At 46.1% G+C, this 21,502-nt stretch overlaps 1 protein-coding gene across 1 annotated transcript; it reads left to right on the top strand.

The window, feature by feature from the left end:
* Window positions 1-9,803: 9,803 nt before the first annotated feature.
* LOC110258628 (claudin-34-like) lies at window positions 9,804-13,307 on the top strand. Its single transcript, XM_085008475.1, has 2 exons — window positions 9,804-9,947; window positions 12,433-13,307. Exons 1-2 carry the CDS (start codon window positions 9,859-9,861, stop codon window positions 13,094-13,096), a joined length of 753 nt encoding a protein of 250 aa, XP_084864601.1. The 5' UTR covers window positions 9,804-9,858; the 3' UTR covers window positions 13,097-13,307.
* The last annotated feature ends 8,195 nt before the right edge of the window (window positions 13,308-21,502 follow it).

Below are 21,502 nucleotides of genomic sequence, written 5' to 3' on the forward strand. Positions count from 1 at the left end.
CCCTGGCTGCTGCTTTGGCTGGAATGCAGTCTGTGTCTCCAGGGCTCGGGGGCCTCAGCCAGGACGTGCCCCCGACACCTGGGCTGGCGGACCCCTTAGCCTGCAGGAGGAGGCACACACAGAGCCTTTGCAGTTTGGGATGGGACAGGAGTGAGCAGAGCCCAGTTCAAGCCAGCTGTCCTCCCAGGAGCTCAGCTCTGGTGCAGGCGGGAGCCAAGGCCCTCAGAACACCCCCTGCCTTCTCCACTCCCCTGGGAGGCCCGCCTGGAACCAGGGGGTCGGGAGGGCCGACCTCGGCCATCCTGGTCCTGAGGGAATGGGGGATGGTGGGACCAGACAGGGCCCAGGAAGGCCATCGGGCACTGTGCATGGTTTGTGCTCTGTTCAGGTCTTCTCTCACCACAAGCCGTGTCTCTCCCTCCATAAGCTCGGTCTGTGTGATAGTGATGTCTTGCTGTGTGTTCAGACTTGCTTTGAACATTCCTAACGAGGCAGAAGCTCAGACCTTCCGTCATGGGGAGTTGCTTCCCAGAGCAAGAGAAGGAGCTGGCTTTCCCTTCCCGAAACACGCCCAGCCCTGCAGGGCTGGGGACCTGACGGACATCTGGGTTCCCTCGGGTACCAAGGAGGCTGAGGGAGGCTGGGGAGGCAAGCCCAAGCCTTCACTACAGGGGAGACCAAACGAAAGCAAACGCTCACAACTCAACAGGGGAAACCGCACCATCCAACCGGGAAGCAGGCAGGCGACACCAAGAGACATTTCACTCAAGAGGACAGACCGATGACAAACACATGGAATGACCGGCAACGTCACTGGCCGTGTGGGAAACACAAAGGAAAACCACAAGGACATGGCATCAAACACCTGCTACAAAGGCCGAGATGAAAAACAAAACCGTGACAGCGCCAAGTGCTCAGGAGGATGCGGAGAAACCCGACATTCCAACCGTGAGGAGGAGGAAACGCGAAGGGCACAGCCCCTGCAGAAGATGCTCTGGCGGGGTCTTAAAAACCTGACCATACACTCACCGTGTGCCCAGCAGCCCCAGCCTGGGGGGTCCCGAACCAGGCTGGTTTGCCCGACGACGCGCAGGAAAGCAAAAGGCTGAGACGCCGAGGTTCGCAGCCAACACAGGAGTCCCTCCCAAAGCAGCCAAGCCAGGAGACAGGAAAACCGGCGTCAGACCCACCTCCCCAGAGGCACGGGGGTAACGGATCAAGCAGCAGCGCGTTCTGAACCGTTGGTTGGAGAGCAGGGAGGGCTGGGAGCGGGAAGTCGAGAGCGATGATGGGAAAAGGTGTGGGACCCCTCGTCGTGCACAGGCGTAACTAAGCTACAGGCCCTGCAAGGGCCAAAGGGCCCTCGCGCATGCCCAGTTGCAGGGGCCAGGACCCTCTCCCCCCTGAATTAAGCAGCTCAGCTCTAACTAGACACAGCTGACTCCGAGTCCTGGCCAACGACTCAGGCAAACCCCTTTTTGTTGAGGCTCCCTGCTGCCTGGAGAACCTGCAAGGCTGTCTGAGCCACATTTAAAATGACCTCAATCGCTGAAGGCAGGTTACAGGGGAAGGGGAGTTAAGGCACAGTCACCCACAGGTTCCTGGACATTGATCCCAGAGAAAGGAAAACTTAGGTCCACCTAAAGACTGAATACACCCAAACTATTCTCTGACCTATGCAGAGTTAAACTCTACTACATTGATACCATGGACTGTGACTTAGCAGGGAAAACAGCAACAGCAAAAATGAACACGCCTGGATTCTCGACATTCCTCTCCAGGAAGAAGCATTCTTCGGTTTGTCCACAGGAGGGCAGCATGAGCACTGTCAAGAGCAAAAGCAATTTCAAGGTTCAGCCATCAGGTCGGAACCTGAATGCTGCTGTTCAGTGGATGATTCTGACATACTTCCTGCACAAATTACTCATGAGATTGTTTATTTTTCAGATAAATGACCATCTATTCATTGTAAAAACTGATAGACAGGAGAATGGACAGGTCACCTACAATCAGGGACAATCTGGCATTTATCTTCACCTGTATATATATATGATGAAAAGAGGTAGTTACATTTTTGTGTGTGTTTGTGTGGGTCTTTTTAGGGCCACACCCGCTGCATATGGAAGTTCTAGGCCGGAGCTCGAATTGTAGCTATAGCTGCCGGCCTGCACCACAGGCACAGCCACTCCAGATCTGAGCCGCATCTGAAGACTTCACCACAGGTCACGGAAACGCCAGATCCTTAACCCACTGTGCCTGGCCAGGACTGAACCCAAGTTCTGGAGCGCACAAGAGGCCACGAATCCCATTGTGCCACAGCAGGAGCTTCCACAGTCAGTTTTAGAATATGTATTTTTTTTCCTGAAGTGTAGCTGATTTACAGGACTCTGTAAGTTTCAGGTGTACAGCAATGTATTCAGTTACACACCCATATTTATATATCTATAATCTTTTATAATTCTTTTCCATTCTAGATTATTGGAAGATATGGACTAGTGCTCTCTGTGCCAGGCATCACATCCTTGTTGTTTATTGTATAAGGCGTAGTGTCTGTTCATCCGATAATCATAATTCCCCTCTCTTTTCTTGCCCTTTGGTGACCATAGGTTTTTTTTTCTGTCTGTGAGTCTGTCAGAGACACAGACCACATTCCAGCCAAAGCAGCAGCCAGGGAAGTGTCTGGACTTGACAGCAGCTGCCTGGTTCCCGCAGGGCCAGGTGACCAGGGTGCTGTCAACCTGCACGTGTGGGGGACACAGCAGAGCAGAGGAGCCCTGAGTTAGGAGGTGGCTGTCATCAGGCTGCTGGGGGCCGCCCTCCTCCCTCCTGAGTGTGAGGCGGTATCTAGAAACTGGAGGGAGAAAACCAACAACCATCCCATCAAGATGCCACCCAGACTCCAGACACCAAAGAAACAGTAAAAACAGACCCCAGCAGGGATGAAGGACCCGCGTCCAAGATAATTTGAGGAGTGTTTAAACCTCTAAAGAAACAGAGCCAAAAGGACCGTTACAATTCACACTCAAGGTAGGAAATCCTCCTTCCCTTTCCCAAGCCCTCATCCCACTTTTGATTAGGTCAGCACGGTAAACTGAGTTCACAGGCTGGGACACGTGGCTGCCATTGAAAACCACCCTGTCAGAGAACTTAGGGAGACAGGGAAATGCTCAAGAGACATTTGATTGAAAGGCAGACACCAAATTAGGACGCAATTGTGTGAGGGGCGCACACTTTGTTTAAAAACATGCAGCTACCACTTCTCATCATATGGATAAATGTGAAGGTAAATGTCAGGTCATTCTTCAGTAAAGGAGACTTTTCTCCTCAATATAAGGTTTTAGAAATATATATAGTAATTTACCTGAAAAAAAGAAACCATCTCATCAATACTTTGTGCAAGGAGTCTGTCAAAATCGACCACTCAACAGCAGCCTTAATTTCAGACCTGGTACCTTGAAAATTGTTCCTGTTATTGACGGTGCTCATGCTGCCCTCCTGTGGACAAACAGAAGAATGCTTCTGCCTGGAGAGGAATGTGGAGAATCCAGGCGTTTTCCTTACATGGTGGTCCTACACAACCTCATTCCAAAGGAATACAGGCTTGGAGTTCTTTTCTGGGTCAGCGGTCACGAACCTGACTAGCAGGCATGAGGAGGTGTGTTTGGTCCCTGGCCCCACTTGGTGGGTTCATGATCTGGGATTGCCTTGAGCTGAGGGGTAGGTAACAGACACAGTTGGGATCCCCTGTGGCTGGGGCTGCAGTATAGGCCTGCAGCTGCACTCTGATTTGACCCCTTCCCTGGGAACACCCATGAGTCACAGGGGCGGCCCTAAAAAGACAACAATAACAAATAAACACCACCCTGTCAGAAAATGTAGGGCAAACGGGCCACACTCAAGGGACATTTGACATGAAATGTAGATGAGGTTATACTTGCACTTGGGCACAGACTTTGGTGAAAGCCATGTAGCTTCCTCTTTTCAGCCCCTGTGTAAATAGGAAGATCCATGCCAGATTGTCCCTGGTGACAGGTGACTTCTGTTTTCTCCTCTGTATCGGTTTTTACAATGTATGTAGAGGCATTTATCCGAAATAGAAACACGCTCAAGAATAATGTGCACAAGAGGCAAGACAACATCAGCCTCTCAACAGCAGCCTTCCAGGTCAGACCCAATGCTGGAAGCTGTTCTCGCTCTTCACTGGGCTTATGCTGCCCTCCTGTGGCCACATAGAAGAATGCTGCCATTGAAGTGTAATTGACAAAAGGCAGCATGTTTTTCGCATGTTCTTTAGGTACTCTTTCCAACAGCATTAAACATTAATCCTTGCTCACGATAGAAAGCTGAAAGGACCCCGGAAACTACAGAGAAAGAGAAAAGTTACCCAGCAGCTCCCTTTCCCATTGGCTCAGGAGCCTGAGTTCCTGGGCAGCGGAGATAGAAGATCCGGGTGCAGGCATTCTTTCAGCATCCAGTCAGCTTTTCTGCTGTGGGAGGGCTCACCTAGACAGACCTTGCTTTTGCCTTTTCATTCCTGCTTTGTCTCTCTTTTCAAGCGCCTTCATGTTTACAAGGACCTCGTAATTTGACTCCTCTTCAGATACTTTGCTTGTTTTCTGTTCTTTTGTGTCTGCTTTGCTGTGATGAAAATAAATGTGGCCATGAACATCATAGATCATCTTGGAGAAATTACAAAAAACTTCTACAATGTCAGCTCCAAACAGAGTCTTGCTCAAGGACTCTACGCCTTTATGAATTTACCAGAGGGTGTCACATTTTGCCCACACATTTGGTGGATATTTGTGTAGTTTGTATCCAGCCGCATAAAGGGCTGGAGGGGGCCTTTCTTAGCTGTAGAAACTCTTGAGCTGAACCCTGATGTGCAGGCCTCTCTAGAACAAGTAGACCTCACTGCTCTGACTCCTGACTAGCATCACCCTGTCTACAACTTCCAGAACAATCTTTTTAAAATTTATTTTTCATTTGTATCAGCTGAAAGGTATTGGAAGAGAGTTGATTTATAACAATGTTGTCTTAATTTCAGGTTTAAGCACAGGGATCTGTTTACACACACATCTCTACCAATTCTTTTTACATTATTTTCCCATATAGTTTTTTATACAACATTGAGTGGGGCTCTCGTGCTCCACAGCAGGTCCTTGCTAGGTGTGTGTGTATGTGTTTGTGTTTCCTTGTTAGGACTGCACCTGTGTTATATGGAAGTTCCTAGGCTAAGGGCTGAAGAGGAGCCACAGCTGCCAGCTTAAGCCACAGCTCCACCCACACCAGATCCAAGCCACATCTGTGAAGTTCACCACAGCTCATCGCAATCTTGGATCCCCGACACACTGAGCGAGGACAGGCATCAAACCTGCATCCTCATGGATGCTAGAGAGAACGTTTCCATGGCGCCCCAGGGTATCCCCCCACCATAGCTGTCGAGGTGAATTATAGTAGTGTGTATATATATGTTCATCCCAAACCCCTCATTTCTCCCTCCTGACGCGTTTCCCCATTGGAAGCCATTAGCTTGATTTGGAGATCTGTGAGTCGTCTTCTGTTTTGTCAATAAGTCCTTTTGTATCAGATGCTAAAAACCAATGTTCCTGGAGTCCAGTGGACTTATTGCAATGTTGTGTGAGTTTCAGGTGTTCCACAAAGTGAGTCAGTTATACATAGGCATGTGCACATTTGTTTTCAGATGCTTTTCCCATATAGGCCATCCCCCTGTATTGGCTGTACACTGAGTCTTTGTGACTCAATCGGTTGTGTATATACAAGTGCATATGTGCCAATCCCAACCTCCCAATGTATCCCTCCCCTGAGTGTTTCCCCTTTAGTGACCCTAGTTTGATTTCAAGAGCATCGAGTCTGTTTCAGTCTTGGGAAGAAGACCTTCTGTATCATTTTTCATGACAGTCCCCATGACTGGTGATGTCACGTGGTTCTTTGTCTTAGATGTACTTCCCATAGTGTGATGATCCACTTGTATCACTTTCATCCGATTCCACATGCAAGTGATATCATCTGGTTTTGGTCTTTCTCTGAGTTACGTCACTGAGTAAGATCATCTCCAGGTTCATCCATGTGGCTGCACATGGGCTTAGCTGGTTCTTTCTTCTGGTGAGGAATATTTCATTGTCTAAGGTGCTTCAGGAACAATCTTATGTTACCACTGGCACAGAAGAGTTTTAGAGTGTGGTCCTTTCTTTCAGAGAGTGCCTTCAATGCCATGATCACCTAGAGGGGACGCCAAGGTCTGTGGAGGCAGTGGGTTCCTGGGGCCGAGGGGGGAGCACCAGTCATCTGTGAAAGGCCCACAGGCGATTCGGAAATGGCCCCACCACACGAAGGCCAGGAAGCAGACCATTAGAGGTTACGCTTCAGGAGTTCAGTGTTCCTTGAAGATAGATGTTATTGAATAACGTGGCTTTTAAGACACACCTCCGACCCCAGGGAGGCTGTCAAATGGAGAGATGATACTGCGGTTCATCGCTACTCAAAGTAGTGATGCACAGGGTGGTGTGATGTACCTTTTCATGTATATCCTATGCATGGGAAAGCTCTTCTACTTTCAAGGCCAGTGAACCACTGAAATGAGCGATTTAAACCAACTCAGCACTGTACAGTGAGTTCACAGGCTGGGACACGAGCAGGCTGCCTTTTAAATCCGCCCTGTCTGGGAACGTGGGGACACAGAGAAGTGCTCAAGAGAATTTTGATGTGAAAGGTAGATTAAGACACAATGGTATGAGAGGCCCACAATTTGTTTAACAACATGTACCTTCTGGAGTTGCCATTTGTGCCCCAGTGGTAACAAACCAAGCTAGTATCTGTGAGGATATGGGTTCGATCCCTGGCCTCCCTCAGTGGGATAAGGATCCAGCGTTGCCGTGAGCTCTGGTGTAGGTCCCAGATGCAGCTTTGGTCCTGTATTTCACAGGCCACGGCTCTGGCTCCAAGAAAACAAAACAATAAAGGCTAAACACTAATGGACTTGGTCCTGGCCTTAGTGTGGTCGGGGTCATTTCCAAATCGCCTGTGGGGCTTTCACAAATGACAAGAGCTCCCCCATCAGCCCCAGCAAAGCACCCCGTCACTGACCTTGGCGTCCCCACTTGTCAATCACTGCATTAGAGGAATTCCCTGAAAAGAAGGAACCAGACTCAAAAACTCATCATTACCACTGCTACATAAGAGTGTTCCAGAAGTACATATATACAAGGGAATATTACTCAGTCGTAAAATGAACGAAAAAAATGACATTTGCAGTAATATAGATGAAGCTATAGAAGATCACACTAAGTGAATCAAAGACAAAAATTTTGCCTTTATGTGGGCTCTAATTAAAAGGGGATATGAAGTTGCTAAATTGCTAAACAGCTTCTACACATAAAACAAGCCCACTTCCAGCCCAGCAGAAATTTCAATTACGCAGCTGGATATGAACTACACATAAATCCACCACTCTTCTAGGTACAACTGCACAAGATCTAGTATATGTATAAATGCATGGAGTGCTCGAGCAAGATTCTGTTTGGAAGTCACACTGTAGAAATCTTTATGTAATTTCACCAAGATGATGTCTATGATGTTCATTGCAATATATATATGTACATTTTTTAGCACAGCAAACAAAACTAAAACAGAAGAGAAGAACTTGGGGCAAGCAAAGTCTCTCAACAGGGATCCAACTAGTAGGTGCCTGTAGAAATAAAGAGGCTCAAAGAGAGATCAACAAAGCAGCAATCAAGCAGCACAACCACCGTCTAGGTTCGCACTCAAAGAGCAGAAATCTTGACTTACTACTGAAAGAATGCCTGCACCCTGATCCTTGACCTCCCCTGCCCAGGAACTCAGGTTCCTGAGCCACTGGCACAGGGAGATGATGGCTAACTTTCTTCTTTCTTTGTATTTTTTGGGGTCCTTTCAGTTTTCTATCATGAGCATGGGTTAATTTTTAATACAGTTATGTACTACCAACATGGAAAGAACCGCCTGGATTCTATAAATTCCTCTCCATGCAGACGCATTCTTCTACATCTCCACACGAGGGGAGCAGAAGCACAGTCAATACTGGGAACAATGGCAAGGTCCTGCCTCTGAAATCCAAGGCTGCTGTTCAGAGGTTGATTTGGACATGCTGCTCGCAGAAATTACCCATTAGTTTGTTTCTTTGCCATAACAATGAATATGCATTCATTGTAAAAACTGCTCTAGAGGAGAAAAGACAAGTCTCATATAATCAGGGACAATCCAGCATTTATCTTCCTATTTACACATGGGCTGAAAAGAGGAAGCTACATGGTTTTAAGCAATGTGTGTGCCCCTCAGACAACTGTGTCTTAATTGATCTTTCACATCCAATGTCTCTTGAGCATTTCCTGTTTCCTTCATTTCTCTGAGAGGGTGCTTTTTGTTCATTTCATTGCCTTTTCAGGGCCCCACTCAGCACATGTGGAAATTTCCAGTATAGTGGGTCAAATCAGAGCTACACATGCAGGCCTCCACCACAGCCACACCAGCTCCACATCCCAGCCGCTTCTTAAAACTACATCACAGCTCAAGGCAATGCCGGATCCTCACCCCACTGAGCGGGGCCAGGGATTGAACCTCTGTCCTCATGCATATTACTCTGGCTTGTTCACCACTGAGCCACAATGGGAAGTCCAGCATGTATCATTTATTTATTTTTGTCTTTGTAGAGCTGCACCGTTGGCATATGTAAGTTCCAAGGCTAGGGGTGGAATCGGAGCTGGAGCTGCCTGCCAGCCTATATCCCAGCCTCAGCTACGCAGAATGCGATCCACATCTGCCGACTACACCCCAGCTTATGGCAACACCAGATCCTAAACCCATTGAGCAAGCACAGAGATTCAACCCGTTTCCTCAGCGATGCAGTGTCGGGGTCTTTATCCACTGAGCCACAGTGGGGACTTCCTTAGTTGTTCATGAATATAATTAGAATTTATCTGTGATGTCGCATTAGAAGGATATAAAGTGGGTAACTGTACATATTCTCTAAGCGGGTCCCCCCTCCCACCACGCTTTGTTCCACTTGTAGCCCAGTGATAAGTTCAGTGGGCATGTGTTTCACTGACGTCTCTGCACATCCCTCTGCTCCCTTCCCTGAAAGACAGTGAGCAAAGGATATCCCTGGAGTTTCACCTTGTATGTAAAATCGAGTCCTCTGGGATGGCTAGGTGACAGACAGAAGCCCCATGGGAAGCTGGCCCCATCTGAGCAGGCCAGTTTCTGACAAATGAGGAGTGATCTTACCCGGTCCATCCTACCTGACTCATGGTACCGTGTGTATCCAGGACTCAAGTGGAAGGAGGTCTTTCCCCGTGAATGAGGGTGTCTCTGCTAATGTGTTCCTCGTCCGTGGTCTTTCCACAAATAAATCCCCCCCACGTGGGTGCCCCTTCTGCGAACACCTGCATGTGCACATTGCCACTGCTTCAGAAATGGCATTAACTCCAGGTGAGATGGGTTAGGAACCATTTCTGGGTGACAAGCGAAAGGGATTAGGGGGCATGTCTGAAACACTCACAAAGATCTGAAAAGTGAACTCGGGCTCCATGTCTTTTTATTTCAGAATAAAAAAAGCTGAGAGACAAAGAGGAGCCCAGAGTAAGAAAGGAAGCACCAAGCCGTGCCCTGATCAAGAGGAAAAGGGCCGCTGCCATGGCGTCTGTGACCTAGCAACTCGGAACACTGGAGATGCGGACAATGGGCAGGAGAATGTGGAATCAGCGGAAGGCTGAGGACAGGACCTGGGACTCAAAGGCCAGGTTCACAGTGTGGCTGAGAACTCAGCTCTGTCCACACTGAGGAGCCAGGCGCTGAGAGGAGAAGATGTCAGACGGGGGACCTGAGATCCATGGCAAGTGTTCCTTGCCAAGCGGGCCTTCCCTCGCTCCAGACGCTCCTTCCTCTGCAGATGGGTTAGTAGAGGCTCTGCCTTCTTTGATCTCTATGTGTTTTTTTTTGAGGTGGTTACATAGAGATCGTTCATTATTTTACTATTTTAAACACACTGCTCAGTGGCATTAGGGACATTCAGGATGTCGCCCAGCCAGCAACACCATCCATCACCCTAAAGGGAAACCTTTGTCTCAGATGAACACTAACTACCCATGCCTCCCTCCTCCAGGCCTTGGGCTAAATGTCCATTCCTCCCTCCCTGGGCTATGAATCTGACCCCTCGAGGTTCTGAATATAAGTGGGAGCATATGCTATGGGCTTATTTCCCTCAGCAGAACTAGTCTTTAAGGCTCATCCCTACTGCAGCCTGGGACAGAATCTCCTTCCATTCTAAGACTGAAAAGTACTCCACTGAACGGAGAGACCACACTTTGTCTATCCCTTCATCCATGGATGGAGATTTGGGTGCTTCCATGTCTCTGCTCTCACGAATTATGCTGATATGAGCATGGGTGCACAAGAGCCTGTTCAAGTCCCTGCCTTTCCTGTTGTGTAGAAATACCCAGAAGAGAAATTGCTGGATCATTCGGTAAGTCTAGCTTTTTTGAAGAATGATCGTTCTTCACGGTGGCTGTACCAGTTTCTAGTCCCACCAGCAAAGCTCAAGAGTTCCAGTGCTCCACATCCATTGGCCAACACTTGCTATTTCCTGTTTTGATTTCTTTTGTCTTACATTAGCCAACCTCTTGAGTTTAGGTTGTATTTTGTTGGGTCTAAGATCTTTTTTGCCAGGTCGAGTGAAAAGATAACAGAAGACTCTGACACAGATACTGAAGATAAAGAGACCAATGCAACCGTTCATGTAACTAGAACTCAACCTGTAAAACACAGTCCTTTGTTTTCCTCACATTTGGCTTTTCCTTCTATGGCTATTGAGCTACTTCCCTGGGCCAGGCTTGGGCTCCTCTCACATCTGCTAAGTGTCATGGTGAATGAATTACTTTCATGCCCACAACACACAAGTGTATTTACACACCAGAATCCGCCCTCCATTGCTTCACTTGAATGAAGTCTTTCTTCTTCTCTCAAAAAATCATCCCCAACCAATATCTACTGAAAGGCCAAATATCCGTAAAAGAAACAATCCGAGGTTGTGAACACAGTGTTGAGCAAAAGAAGCCAGTCACACTCAGACACCTACTGCCCAATCCCTTTCTTGAAAGCAGACAGAGGGGAACTGTTTGGGCTATATTTTGAGCTGGAAAAGTCTCCGGACAAATAAGGAAGAGGTGATACTGTGTCTCCTCAGCCAAGCCGTGGCTGTGTGGGTACTGGCCCCGGGGTGACTCGCTGAGCTCTCTACTTAGATTAGTGGCTCTTTTCCATCATTATGTGGTTCTTCATGATACAAATAGATTTCCAAACCCACAACCCCACTCAGCATATAGACCCCCACCCCCAGTTCATTACATGTCCGTGATTATATTATACAGACAAGTTTCTTGCAATGGGCTGTTTGTACTTGATGTATGGTGACCATCTTTCTTCTGGTCACATTTTTCTTTTCATCACCAACTAGGATGGCCATCATCAAAAAGAGTAAAATCATCCAAACGTTGGAGAAGATATGGAGAACCTGGGAGGGTCACCCATTGCTGGTGGGAATGTAAAATGGTGCAGCCACGCAGGGAAACAGTTTAGAACTTTCTCAAAAGTTCAACCTCCACTTGCCACATGACCCACTCATCCCTGCCCTGGGTGTCCACATGCGAGACATGAGAACATGGGCCCAGCCAACGTTTTTATTAAAGTCTGTTTATAGCAGCATTGTTCACAACAGCCAAAACTTGGAACCAATCCAAATGTCCAAACACTGAGGAATGAATCACCCACCGGTGGTCCAGCCATACAACTGAATGCTCCTCTGCAGACACAGCAATAAAGCACTCACATGCTCCAAAATGGATGAACCTTGAGAAGAGTCAGACACAACACACCACACTGTGGACGCTGCCATTACATTGTGAATGTTGGCACAGAGCTCCCTTGTGTGGAATGAGCATAAATGATGGTCACCAAGCCCTCTGGGGGGACTGGCAGGTGTTTCCCCATTTTTCCATAGTCTCAATAGTGCTGACCCTCTCTGTGACTAAATGTTTATGGCCAGTCTCGATGAGATGTGTGCACAAATGTCCCAAAGTGGAACTGCCTGTTTGAAGGTCTTTGCACTGTAAGGCTTCAGTCCATAATGCCAGCTGGCCCCTCACATCTTTGCGTGGCCTGCGCCCCTCCCTCCACATCCCCTCATGCCCCCACAGAGGTCTCTTTCCCCAGGTAACAGGCCTTCTCTCCAGCAAAGCACCTGCCTCTGAGCAAAGCACCTCCCTCTGAGCAAAGCACCTCCCTCTCAGCAGAGCACTTACCCCACAGGAGAGCGCTGCTCACACCGGGGACTTCTTCCAAGTAACAGGGTCCCCTCTCCTGATGTCCTGTGTTCCTTTTCAGTTCCCCTGGGAGTGCGTCCACTTCGCCCTTATTTAATGGACGCCTGAAACTTCAGCTGATGGGATTCGTGGTGGCCACTGTGGGATGGGTCCTCGGAACCACATCCATGGCTCTGGCCGAGTGGCGAGTGTGGTACGTCAACAGCACCTCGCTCTTATCCTCCCACCTAGCCTGCGTGGGAGTGTGGAGAGCCTGCATCTTCCGTCAAGGCAACGGCATCGACCGTGCCATCGGATGTCAGGGTTACAGCTACTTCGATCCTTATGTCCCAATGGATATCCGTGTTGCTCAAATACTCCTGCCGCTCGCCACCGTTCTAGGGCTTTTCAGCAAAGCTGCCATCATCTTTGCGCTTAAGAGCATGTACCTGAGCAAAGTGCAGAAGACCTGTGATGCATCTGCTGTTGCAGGAATGCTGAGCATAGCTGCTAGTTTCTGTATCCTAGCTGCTGTGGTCTGGAACCAACTGTCCATCCAGACCGAAGAGGGAATTGCCTTCCCACCATCTTTCAATCTACCCTTCAAGCCGGACTCCCAGGAAGTCGGTGGGGCTGCTCTCATGGCCTTTCTTGGTTCCTGCGGGCTCTTTTTCGGGGGGTTGGCTTACTTCTCTTACAAATACCCACTAGACAGCCGAGTGCATCCTACAACTTCAGATACATAAAATTCCTCATTGCATTAGGCTTTCTAAACCCCAAATTACCAGAGTTCATTTGAAGTGTTACATCAGGATGCTGCGTCCCTTAGTTGTAAAGACTCTAGACCATCACAAATGTAGTTTGGGGCAGATAATGGCTGTTACCCTTTGTGGCTGCATTCGGTTCCCTCGTTGCCTAGTTGAACAAAGAAAATGCCATTAAAAAATCTTACGTACTTGCCAGTTGGTCTTATTGGATCTGCATTTTAATGACTGTCAAATCTTCCATATTTGCAAACTGGTGTGGATATAAGTTTCGGAGAGTCTCACGTTTCCCTCTTAAACTTCTGCTAAAAACACCCAATCTTCTTTCCTACAGCCTGGTAATCACCTGTATCATGTAAGACTGTCCAAGATGTGCACAGGTACATGGAACCACTCCCCCAATTTACTACCAGACTCAAAAGGTATCAAGATTCTGCAACACTACCTTTATCTCCCACTTCCCCTGTTTCATTATTTTTTGGTTTTTTTTTTTTTAGGGCCACACCTACAGCATATGGCTAGGGGTCAAACCAGAGCTGTAGCTGCAGGTCTACACCAGAGCTTGCAGCAACACTGGATCCTTAACCCATTGAGCAAGGGCAGGGGTCAAACCCACATCATCATGGACACTATTACAGATTCTTTACCTGGTGAGCCACACTGGGAACTCCTTCCCCTATTTGAACCTCTTTTTCTTTTCCCATGGGATTTTAAAGCAAACCCCAGGCATCAGGCCCCCTGATATCCCCCAACAGTGATTCAATACTACTAACAAATGGGCATTTTCTCACAGAACCATATTCTACCTTAAAAACATTAAAAATCATTCCTTGTGATCAAATACTTAGAATTTTTTAATGCCTCAGAAATAGCTCTGCTTCTGTTTTTTTCCACACAAGGCACTCAGTCTGCCTCTCAGCTCTTCTGCTTTGGCTTTTAGGGCCACACTTGTGGCATACGGGAGTTCCCAGGCTAGGGGTCTAATCAGAGGTACAGCTGCCGGCCTATGGCACAGCTACAGCAATGCTGGATCTTTAACCCACTGAGCGAGTCCAGAGATCGAACCGTAACCTCATGGTTCCTGGTCAAATTCATTTCTGCTGCACCACAATGTGACATCCTGCCTCTGAGGCCTTCATGTAAAGCATTCTGCCTACTACACCCTCTCTGCCCTTTAAGAAGTGGACACTGACTCAAAAGTGGCTCAACTGTTCTTGCTTTAAATGTGTTCCTTCTCGAGGCTTCACTTTCTTTAAGGGCCGAGAGTGGGCAGCAAGGGGAGTACTTTACAGTCTAGGTCAGCTCTTTGAGAGTATGTCAGAGGTGGCACCCTGTACTTCATCCTGAGTGCATGCCACCAGGCAGCACACATGAAGAGTCCTTTTTCGTGATGCTAAGATGGATGAATGGAGCACAAGAGAATAGCTGGATCCCTTTCCTACATTTCAGCACACCTCCAGCTCGTTTCATCTATTGATCTCCAGGGTTGACCCCTCATGTGGAAGATGGGAGTCACTTGCCTTGTACCTTCTCTCGGGTACAGGCATGCTCTGCTTCCCAGTGCCTCATCCCCTTGTGCTACTCAGCAGAGGGAGACGCCCTAGTCACCTTTTGATTATCCCTGCCACTTTTCCCACGGATTCAAACTGAAAAAGAGATCCAAATAAGTTGATCCACAATCTAGATTTTGCTTCACTGTATATGTTTGGTTTCCACAAAATACATCAGGATATTCTGAAGCTGCATCCCAAAGAAGCCAACATCTAAAGGTGGAATTTTGGAGTTCCCTTCCTGGCTCAGCGGAAACGTACCCAACGGGTAAACATGAGGACTCAGGTTCTAGCCCTGGCCTCACTCAGTTGGCTGAGGATCTGGCGTTGCTGTGGGCTGTGGTGCTGGAAGTGGTATCGGAAGCCCTAGCCACAGCAATCAGACAAGAAAAAGAAATAAGAGGATTCCAATTTAGAAAGAAAGTTAAACTGCCACTGTTTGTAGATGACATGATACTATTCATAGATAATCCTAAAGATGCAACGATAAAACTACTAGAGCTCATCAATGAATTCACTCAAGTTGTAAAATACAAAAATTAATATACAGAATTCAGTTGCATTTCTATATACTACTAATGAAATACAGGAAAGAAAAAAACAGTCCCATTTATCATGGTCCCACTTATTACACTAAACAGTATAAATAGGAGTTCCCTTGTGGCTCAGTGGCTTAAGACTGGCGTTGACACGGCAGCAGCTCAAATCATTGCCGTGGTGCAGATTTGTCTGTTTTTATGGCCACACCTGTGGCATATGGAAATTCCTGGGCTAGGGGTTGAATCCTAGCTGCAGCTGCCAGCCTATAGCACTGCCACAGCTACACCAGCTCTGAGCTGCCATGGCAACTTGCAGCAATGCCGGATCCTTAACCCACTGAGTGAGGTCAGGGATCAGACCCACATCCTCACCAACACTGTCCATGTCAGGTTCGTAACCTGCTGAGCCACAACAGGAACTCCTTTTTGTTTGTTTGCATGTTTTGTGGCACAGGTTTGATCCCCCGGCCCAGGGAAATTTTACATGCCATGTATACTGCAAAAAAATAAAAAATAACAAATAGCTAGCAATAAATCTAACCAATGAGGTGAAAGATCTATACTCAGAAAACTGTAAGACACTGATGAAAGAAACTGAAGATGACACACAGAGATGGAAAGATATACTGCATTCATGGATTGGAAGAATTAATATTGTTCATCTAGAGAATCTAAGCAATCTACACCAAAAAAACAAGAGCATTTTTCAAAGAACTAGAGTACATTTAAAATTTTCATGGAAACACAAAAGACTCCAAATAGCCAAAATAATTTTGAGCCAGAACACAGCTGGAGGTACCCCACTCTCTTACTTCAGATTTTACTATAGGACCACAGCCATCAAACACTATGGGACTGGCACAAAACCAGACAGATACAGAGAGAAGGTGGAGTAGTAGACTGTGAAGCTCACCTACTCCCGCAATTACACTGAAAATCCTTCAACAATGTGGAACGGCTTGCACAGAAAATTTGCTGAATGTTTCTGATAGAGCAAGAAAAATTTCATGAAACAGAGTAGGACAAAAGAAAGAAGAAAAAAGGAAAAAAGAGAGAAAATGAGAAAGGACGTGGGATAGGACCTGTACCCTAAGGAGGGCGCTAGGAAAGAAGAAAAGCTCCTGCACCCTAGGGAGTCCGCCCACCAGCAGGGAGATCAGCCAGCACAGAGGAGGAACATTTGCGTGTCAGAGGAGAACACACTAATCGGTTTGAAGCAATTAAAATGGAAACAGTCCTGGACAAATGGTCCGTGCTTCCTCCCTGCACTTCCCAAGTGTCTGCTGGTGTGGGCAAGGGTTGGGGATCTAAATGCAGGTTTTGGAGATCAGACTCAGAGAAAGAGCTGGGGCCGGCTGTGGGGGGAAAAACTAAGGTTGGCCCCATGGAAACAGCCTGTGGGGCTAGAGTTTAGGGTGATCACATTTGAGGATGAAAGGTGAGGAAACCTGGATGGGGCTGGAGGCTGAGGGCTATTGTTTAGGGATTTGGAAGGGAAGGGGTGGGATCCACCACTACAGCCTTGTTCCCTGCACATGCTCTCAGGCAGGAGGACACTGCCTGCTCCAGCTCAAGGAGCCATAGTGGGAGCAGCTACTGCCTAGCAACAAGAGGAGCAGCCAGCACCCCATCACAGCTGCAGAGAGCGATCTACCATGGGAGGGCCTCCCCCCTTGGGGCTGCAGAGAGTGCTCCTGTGATATGCCCAGCAAAGGGAGGGACCCAGGGCATGGTGCCCACCCCTACAGCTACAGGGAGCAATCCCATGAGCCACATGGCAAAGAGACGGACCAGAGCAGTAGCTGCTATCATTGTTAGCTGCATGGCACAGTCCTGAGAGCTTCCTAGTAACAGGAGGGCATGTTGGACCCGCAGCCATCCCCCCCCTGCTCCAAGAGCAGTCCTAGGAACCATGACTCACTGCCAACTCTCTCATGGATCCCATATTTAGCAGCCACCCAGCTGCAGGAGAGGTAGCAGGATACTGCCGTTCCCATCACAAACTCTAGGTACATGGGAGCTGCCACCACCTCCAAGAACTCCAGCACTGGGCACTAACTGCTGTATCTACTCACCCGCTATCAAGGGGAACACAAACAGAGAACGTTAGACAATTTGAAACAACAAAGGAATACATTTCAGGTAAAGGAACAAGTAAAAACAGCACAAAGAAAAAGAAAAAAAGAAAAGAAAATAGTTAATTTACCTGAAAAAGAAATCAGAATGATGATCGTAAAGATGACCTAAGATAACAGAAAAAGAATAGTGGTGTATGTAAAGACGATAGAAAGAATATGTAATTGGGAGTTTCTTTGGTGGCACGGCACGAATGAGTCCAACTAGAATCCATGAAGATGCGGGTTTGATCACTGGCCTCACTCAGTGGGTTGGGGATCTGGCGTTACTGTTAGCTGTGGTGTAGGTCACAGATGCTTCTCAGATCCCATGTTGCTGTGGCTGTGGTATACACTAGCAGCTGTAATTCCGATTTGACCCCCAGCCTAGGATCCTCCATATGCTGTGGGTGACATCCTAAAGAGCCAAAAAAAAAAGGGGGGGGGGAGAAGCGGAGAAGAAGTGTGTAACAAAGAGCTAGAAGATTTAAAGAACAAGCAAATTAGGATGAAGAGCCGGATACCTAAAATGAAAAATACACTAGTAGGAATCAATAACAGGGTAACGGAGGTAGAAGGATGAATAAGTGAGGTGGAAGACAGAGTGGTGAAAATCACTGCCACAGAAAAGAATAAAGACAAGAGAATGAAAAACCCCGAGTTGCATATAAGAGATCTCTGGGACAACATTCAGTGTACCAACATCTGCATCACAGGAGACCCAGAGGGACAAGAGAGAACGAAAGGCCAGAGAAAGTATTTGAAGAGATTATAGTCAAAAACATCCCTAATATGGGAAAGGAATCACTCACTCAAACTGAGGAAGCACAGAGAATCCCATACAGGGAAAACCCAAGGAGAAACACAGTGAAACACATACGAATCAAATGGACAAAAATTCAATACAAAGAAAAAATATGAAAAGCAACAAAAAACATACAATGGAATCCCCATAAGGATAATAGCTGATGTGTCAGCAGAAACTCTCCAAGCTAAAAGGGAGGAACAAGATATATTTAAAGGGATGAAGGGGAAAAACCTAGAACCAAGAATACTCTACTAATCAAGGCTCTTATTCAGACATGATGGAGAAATCAAAAGCTTTACAGATAAGCTAAAGCTAAAAGAATTCAGCACCACCAAACCAGCTTTCCAACAAAGGGTAAAGGAGATTATCTAGGCTGAAAAGAAAAGGCCACAACTACCAAGAAGAGGAGAGAAAAAAACCCAAATAAACAAAATAAGAAATGAAAAAGAAGAAATCACCACGGACACGGCAGAAATACAAAAATCCGTAAGAGAATACCATGAACGTTTATATGCCAACAAATTTGACAACCTAGAAGAAATGGACAACTTTGTAGAGACATAGAGCCTGCCAAAACTGAATCAAGAAGAAAAAGATCAACTGAACAGACCCATCACTAGAAATGAAATTGAGTATGTCATAAAAACACTCCCTACAAATAAAAGTCCAGGACTAGACGGCTTCACAGGTGAATTCTACCAAACATACAAAGAGGAACTTTTGGAAATGTTTAAGGAGAATGGAAGAATGAGGAACACTCCCAAAGATATTCTAGGATGTCATCATCACCCTCATACCAAAAGCAGACAAAGATACTACCAAAAAAGAAAACTATAGGCCAGTATCTTTGATGCATATCGACACAAAATTTCTTCACAAAATTGTAGCCAACTGAATCCAACAACATATAAAAAAGATCATACACCATGACCAAGTGGGATTCATCCCACGTGCACAAGGGTGGTTCAACATGCACAAATGAATCAATGTCATACACCACATTAGCAAAGAAAAGTCAAAAACCACATGATCCCCTCAACAGCGAAAAAGCATTTGATAAAGTCCAACATCCATTCATGATAAAAAAAAAAAACTCTTACCAAAGTGGGTGTAGAGGGAACATACCGTAATATAATAAAAGCCATTTACGACAAACCCACAGCAAATATAATCATCAATGGAGAAAAGCTGAAAGCCTAACGGCTAAAATCTGGAACAAGACAAGAATGCCCACTCCACCACTTTTATTCAACATAGCACTGGACGTCCTCCTCACAGCAATCAGACGAAGGAAAGAAATGAAAGGTATCCAAATTGGAAGTGAAGAGGTAAAACTGTCACTGTAGGCAGATGGCATGATACTATATAGAGAAAACCCTAAGGACTCAACCCCAAAACTCCTCAAACTGATCAACAAATTCAGTAAAGTAGCCAGATATAAGATTAACATTCAGAAATCAGCCACATTTCTGTATGCTCACAATGAAATATCAGAAAAGGAATACAAAAATACGATACCTTTTCATATTGCACCCCCAAAAATCAAATACCTGGGAATACACCTGACCAAGGAGGTGAAAGACTTATATGATGAGAACTATAAAATGTTAATCAAGGAAATTAAAGAAGATGTAAAGAAATGGAAAGATAGTCCATGCTCCTGGGCTGGAAAAATTACTATTGTAAAAATGGCCATACTACCCAAAGCAATCTACAGATTGAATGCAATCCCAATCAAATTACCCATGACATTTTTCACAGAACTAGAACAAACCAAAAATTTATAGGGAACCACAGAAGACCCAGAATTGCCAAAGCAATCCTGAGGAAGAAAAACCAAGCAGGAGGCATGACTCTCCCAGACTTTAGGCACTATGAAAAAGCCGCAGTAATCAACACAGTGTGGTACTGGTATCAAAACAGACAGACAGACAGACCAATAGAACAGAACAGACAACCCAGAAATAAACTCAGACACCTACAGTCAATCTTGGACAAAGGGGCAAGAATATAAAATGGGAAAAAGACAGTCTTTACAGCAAGTGGTGCTGGGAAACCTGGAGAGCCGCATGTAAATCAATGAAACTGGAACACACCCTCACACCACACACAAAAATAATCTCAAAATGGCTTAACGACTTAAACGTAAGACAAGACACCACCAAACTCCTAGAAGAGAACATAAGCAAAACATTCTCTGACATCAACCTTACAAATGTTTTCTCAGGTCAGTCTCCCAAGGCAACAGAAATAGAAGCAACAATAAACCAATGGCACCTAGTCAAACTGACAAGCTTTTCCACACCAACGGAAACCGTAAAAAAAAAAAAAAAAGACAACTTACAGAAAGGGAGAAAATAGTTTCAAATGATGTAACGGACAAGGGCTTAATCTCTAAAATATACAAACAACTTATACAACTCAACAGCAAAAAAGCCAACAACCCAAAGGAAAAATGGGCAAAACGCCTGAACAGACATTTCTCCAAAGAAGATAGACAGATGGCCAACAAGCACATGAAAAAATGCTCAACATCACTGATTGTTAGAGAAATGCAAATCAAAACTACGAGGAGGTACCACCTCACACCCGTCGGAATGGCCATCATTAAGAAGTCCACAGATAACAAACACTGTAGAGGGTGTAGAGAAAAGGGAACCCTCCTGCGCTGTTGGTGGCAATGAAAATTGGTACATTTCACTATGGAAAACAGTATGGAGGTACCTTAGGAAACTAAATGTAGAACTATCATATGACCCATCAATCACACTCTTGGGCATATATACAGACAAATCTTTCCTTGAAAAAGACAAACACCCGTATGTTCACTGCAGCACTATTCACAATAGCCAAGACATGGAAACAACATAAATGTCCATCGACAGATGAATGGATTAGGAAGATGTGGTATATATACACACTGGAATACTACTCAGCCACAAAACAGAACAAAATAATGCTATCTGCAGCAACATGGATGGAACTAGAGACTGTGATACTAAGGGAAGTAAGTCAGAAAGAGATAGAGAAATACCACATGATATCACTTATATCTGCAATCTAATATACAGGACAAATGAACCTTTCCACTGAAAAGAAACTCATGGGCCTGGAGAACAGGCTTGTGGTTGCTGAGGGGGAGGGGAAGGGAGTGGGAATCTGGGTTTAATAGATGCAAACTATTGCCTTTGGAATGGGTAAGCAATGAGATCCTGCTGTAGAGCACTGGGAACTATTATCTAGTCATTCATGATGAAGCACGATAATGTGAGAGAAAAGAACATATATATGTATGTGTGACTGGATCACCTTGCTGTACAGTAGAAAGCTGGCAGAACACTGAAAACCAGCTATAATGGGGGAAAATCATTAAAAAA

This window comes from Sus scrofa, chromosome X (genome assembly GCF_054392235.1).
Source record: "Sus scrofa isolate SSC_HxYL_T2T_F1_AM1 chromosome X, Sscrofa_HxYL_maternal_Yorkshire_Landrace_v2.0, whole genome shotgun sequence".
Taxonomy (NCBI): domain Eukaryota; kingdom Metazoa; phylum Chordata; class Mammalia; order Artiodactyla; family Suidae; genus Sus; species Sus scrofa.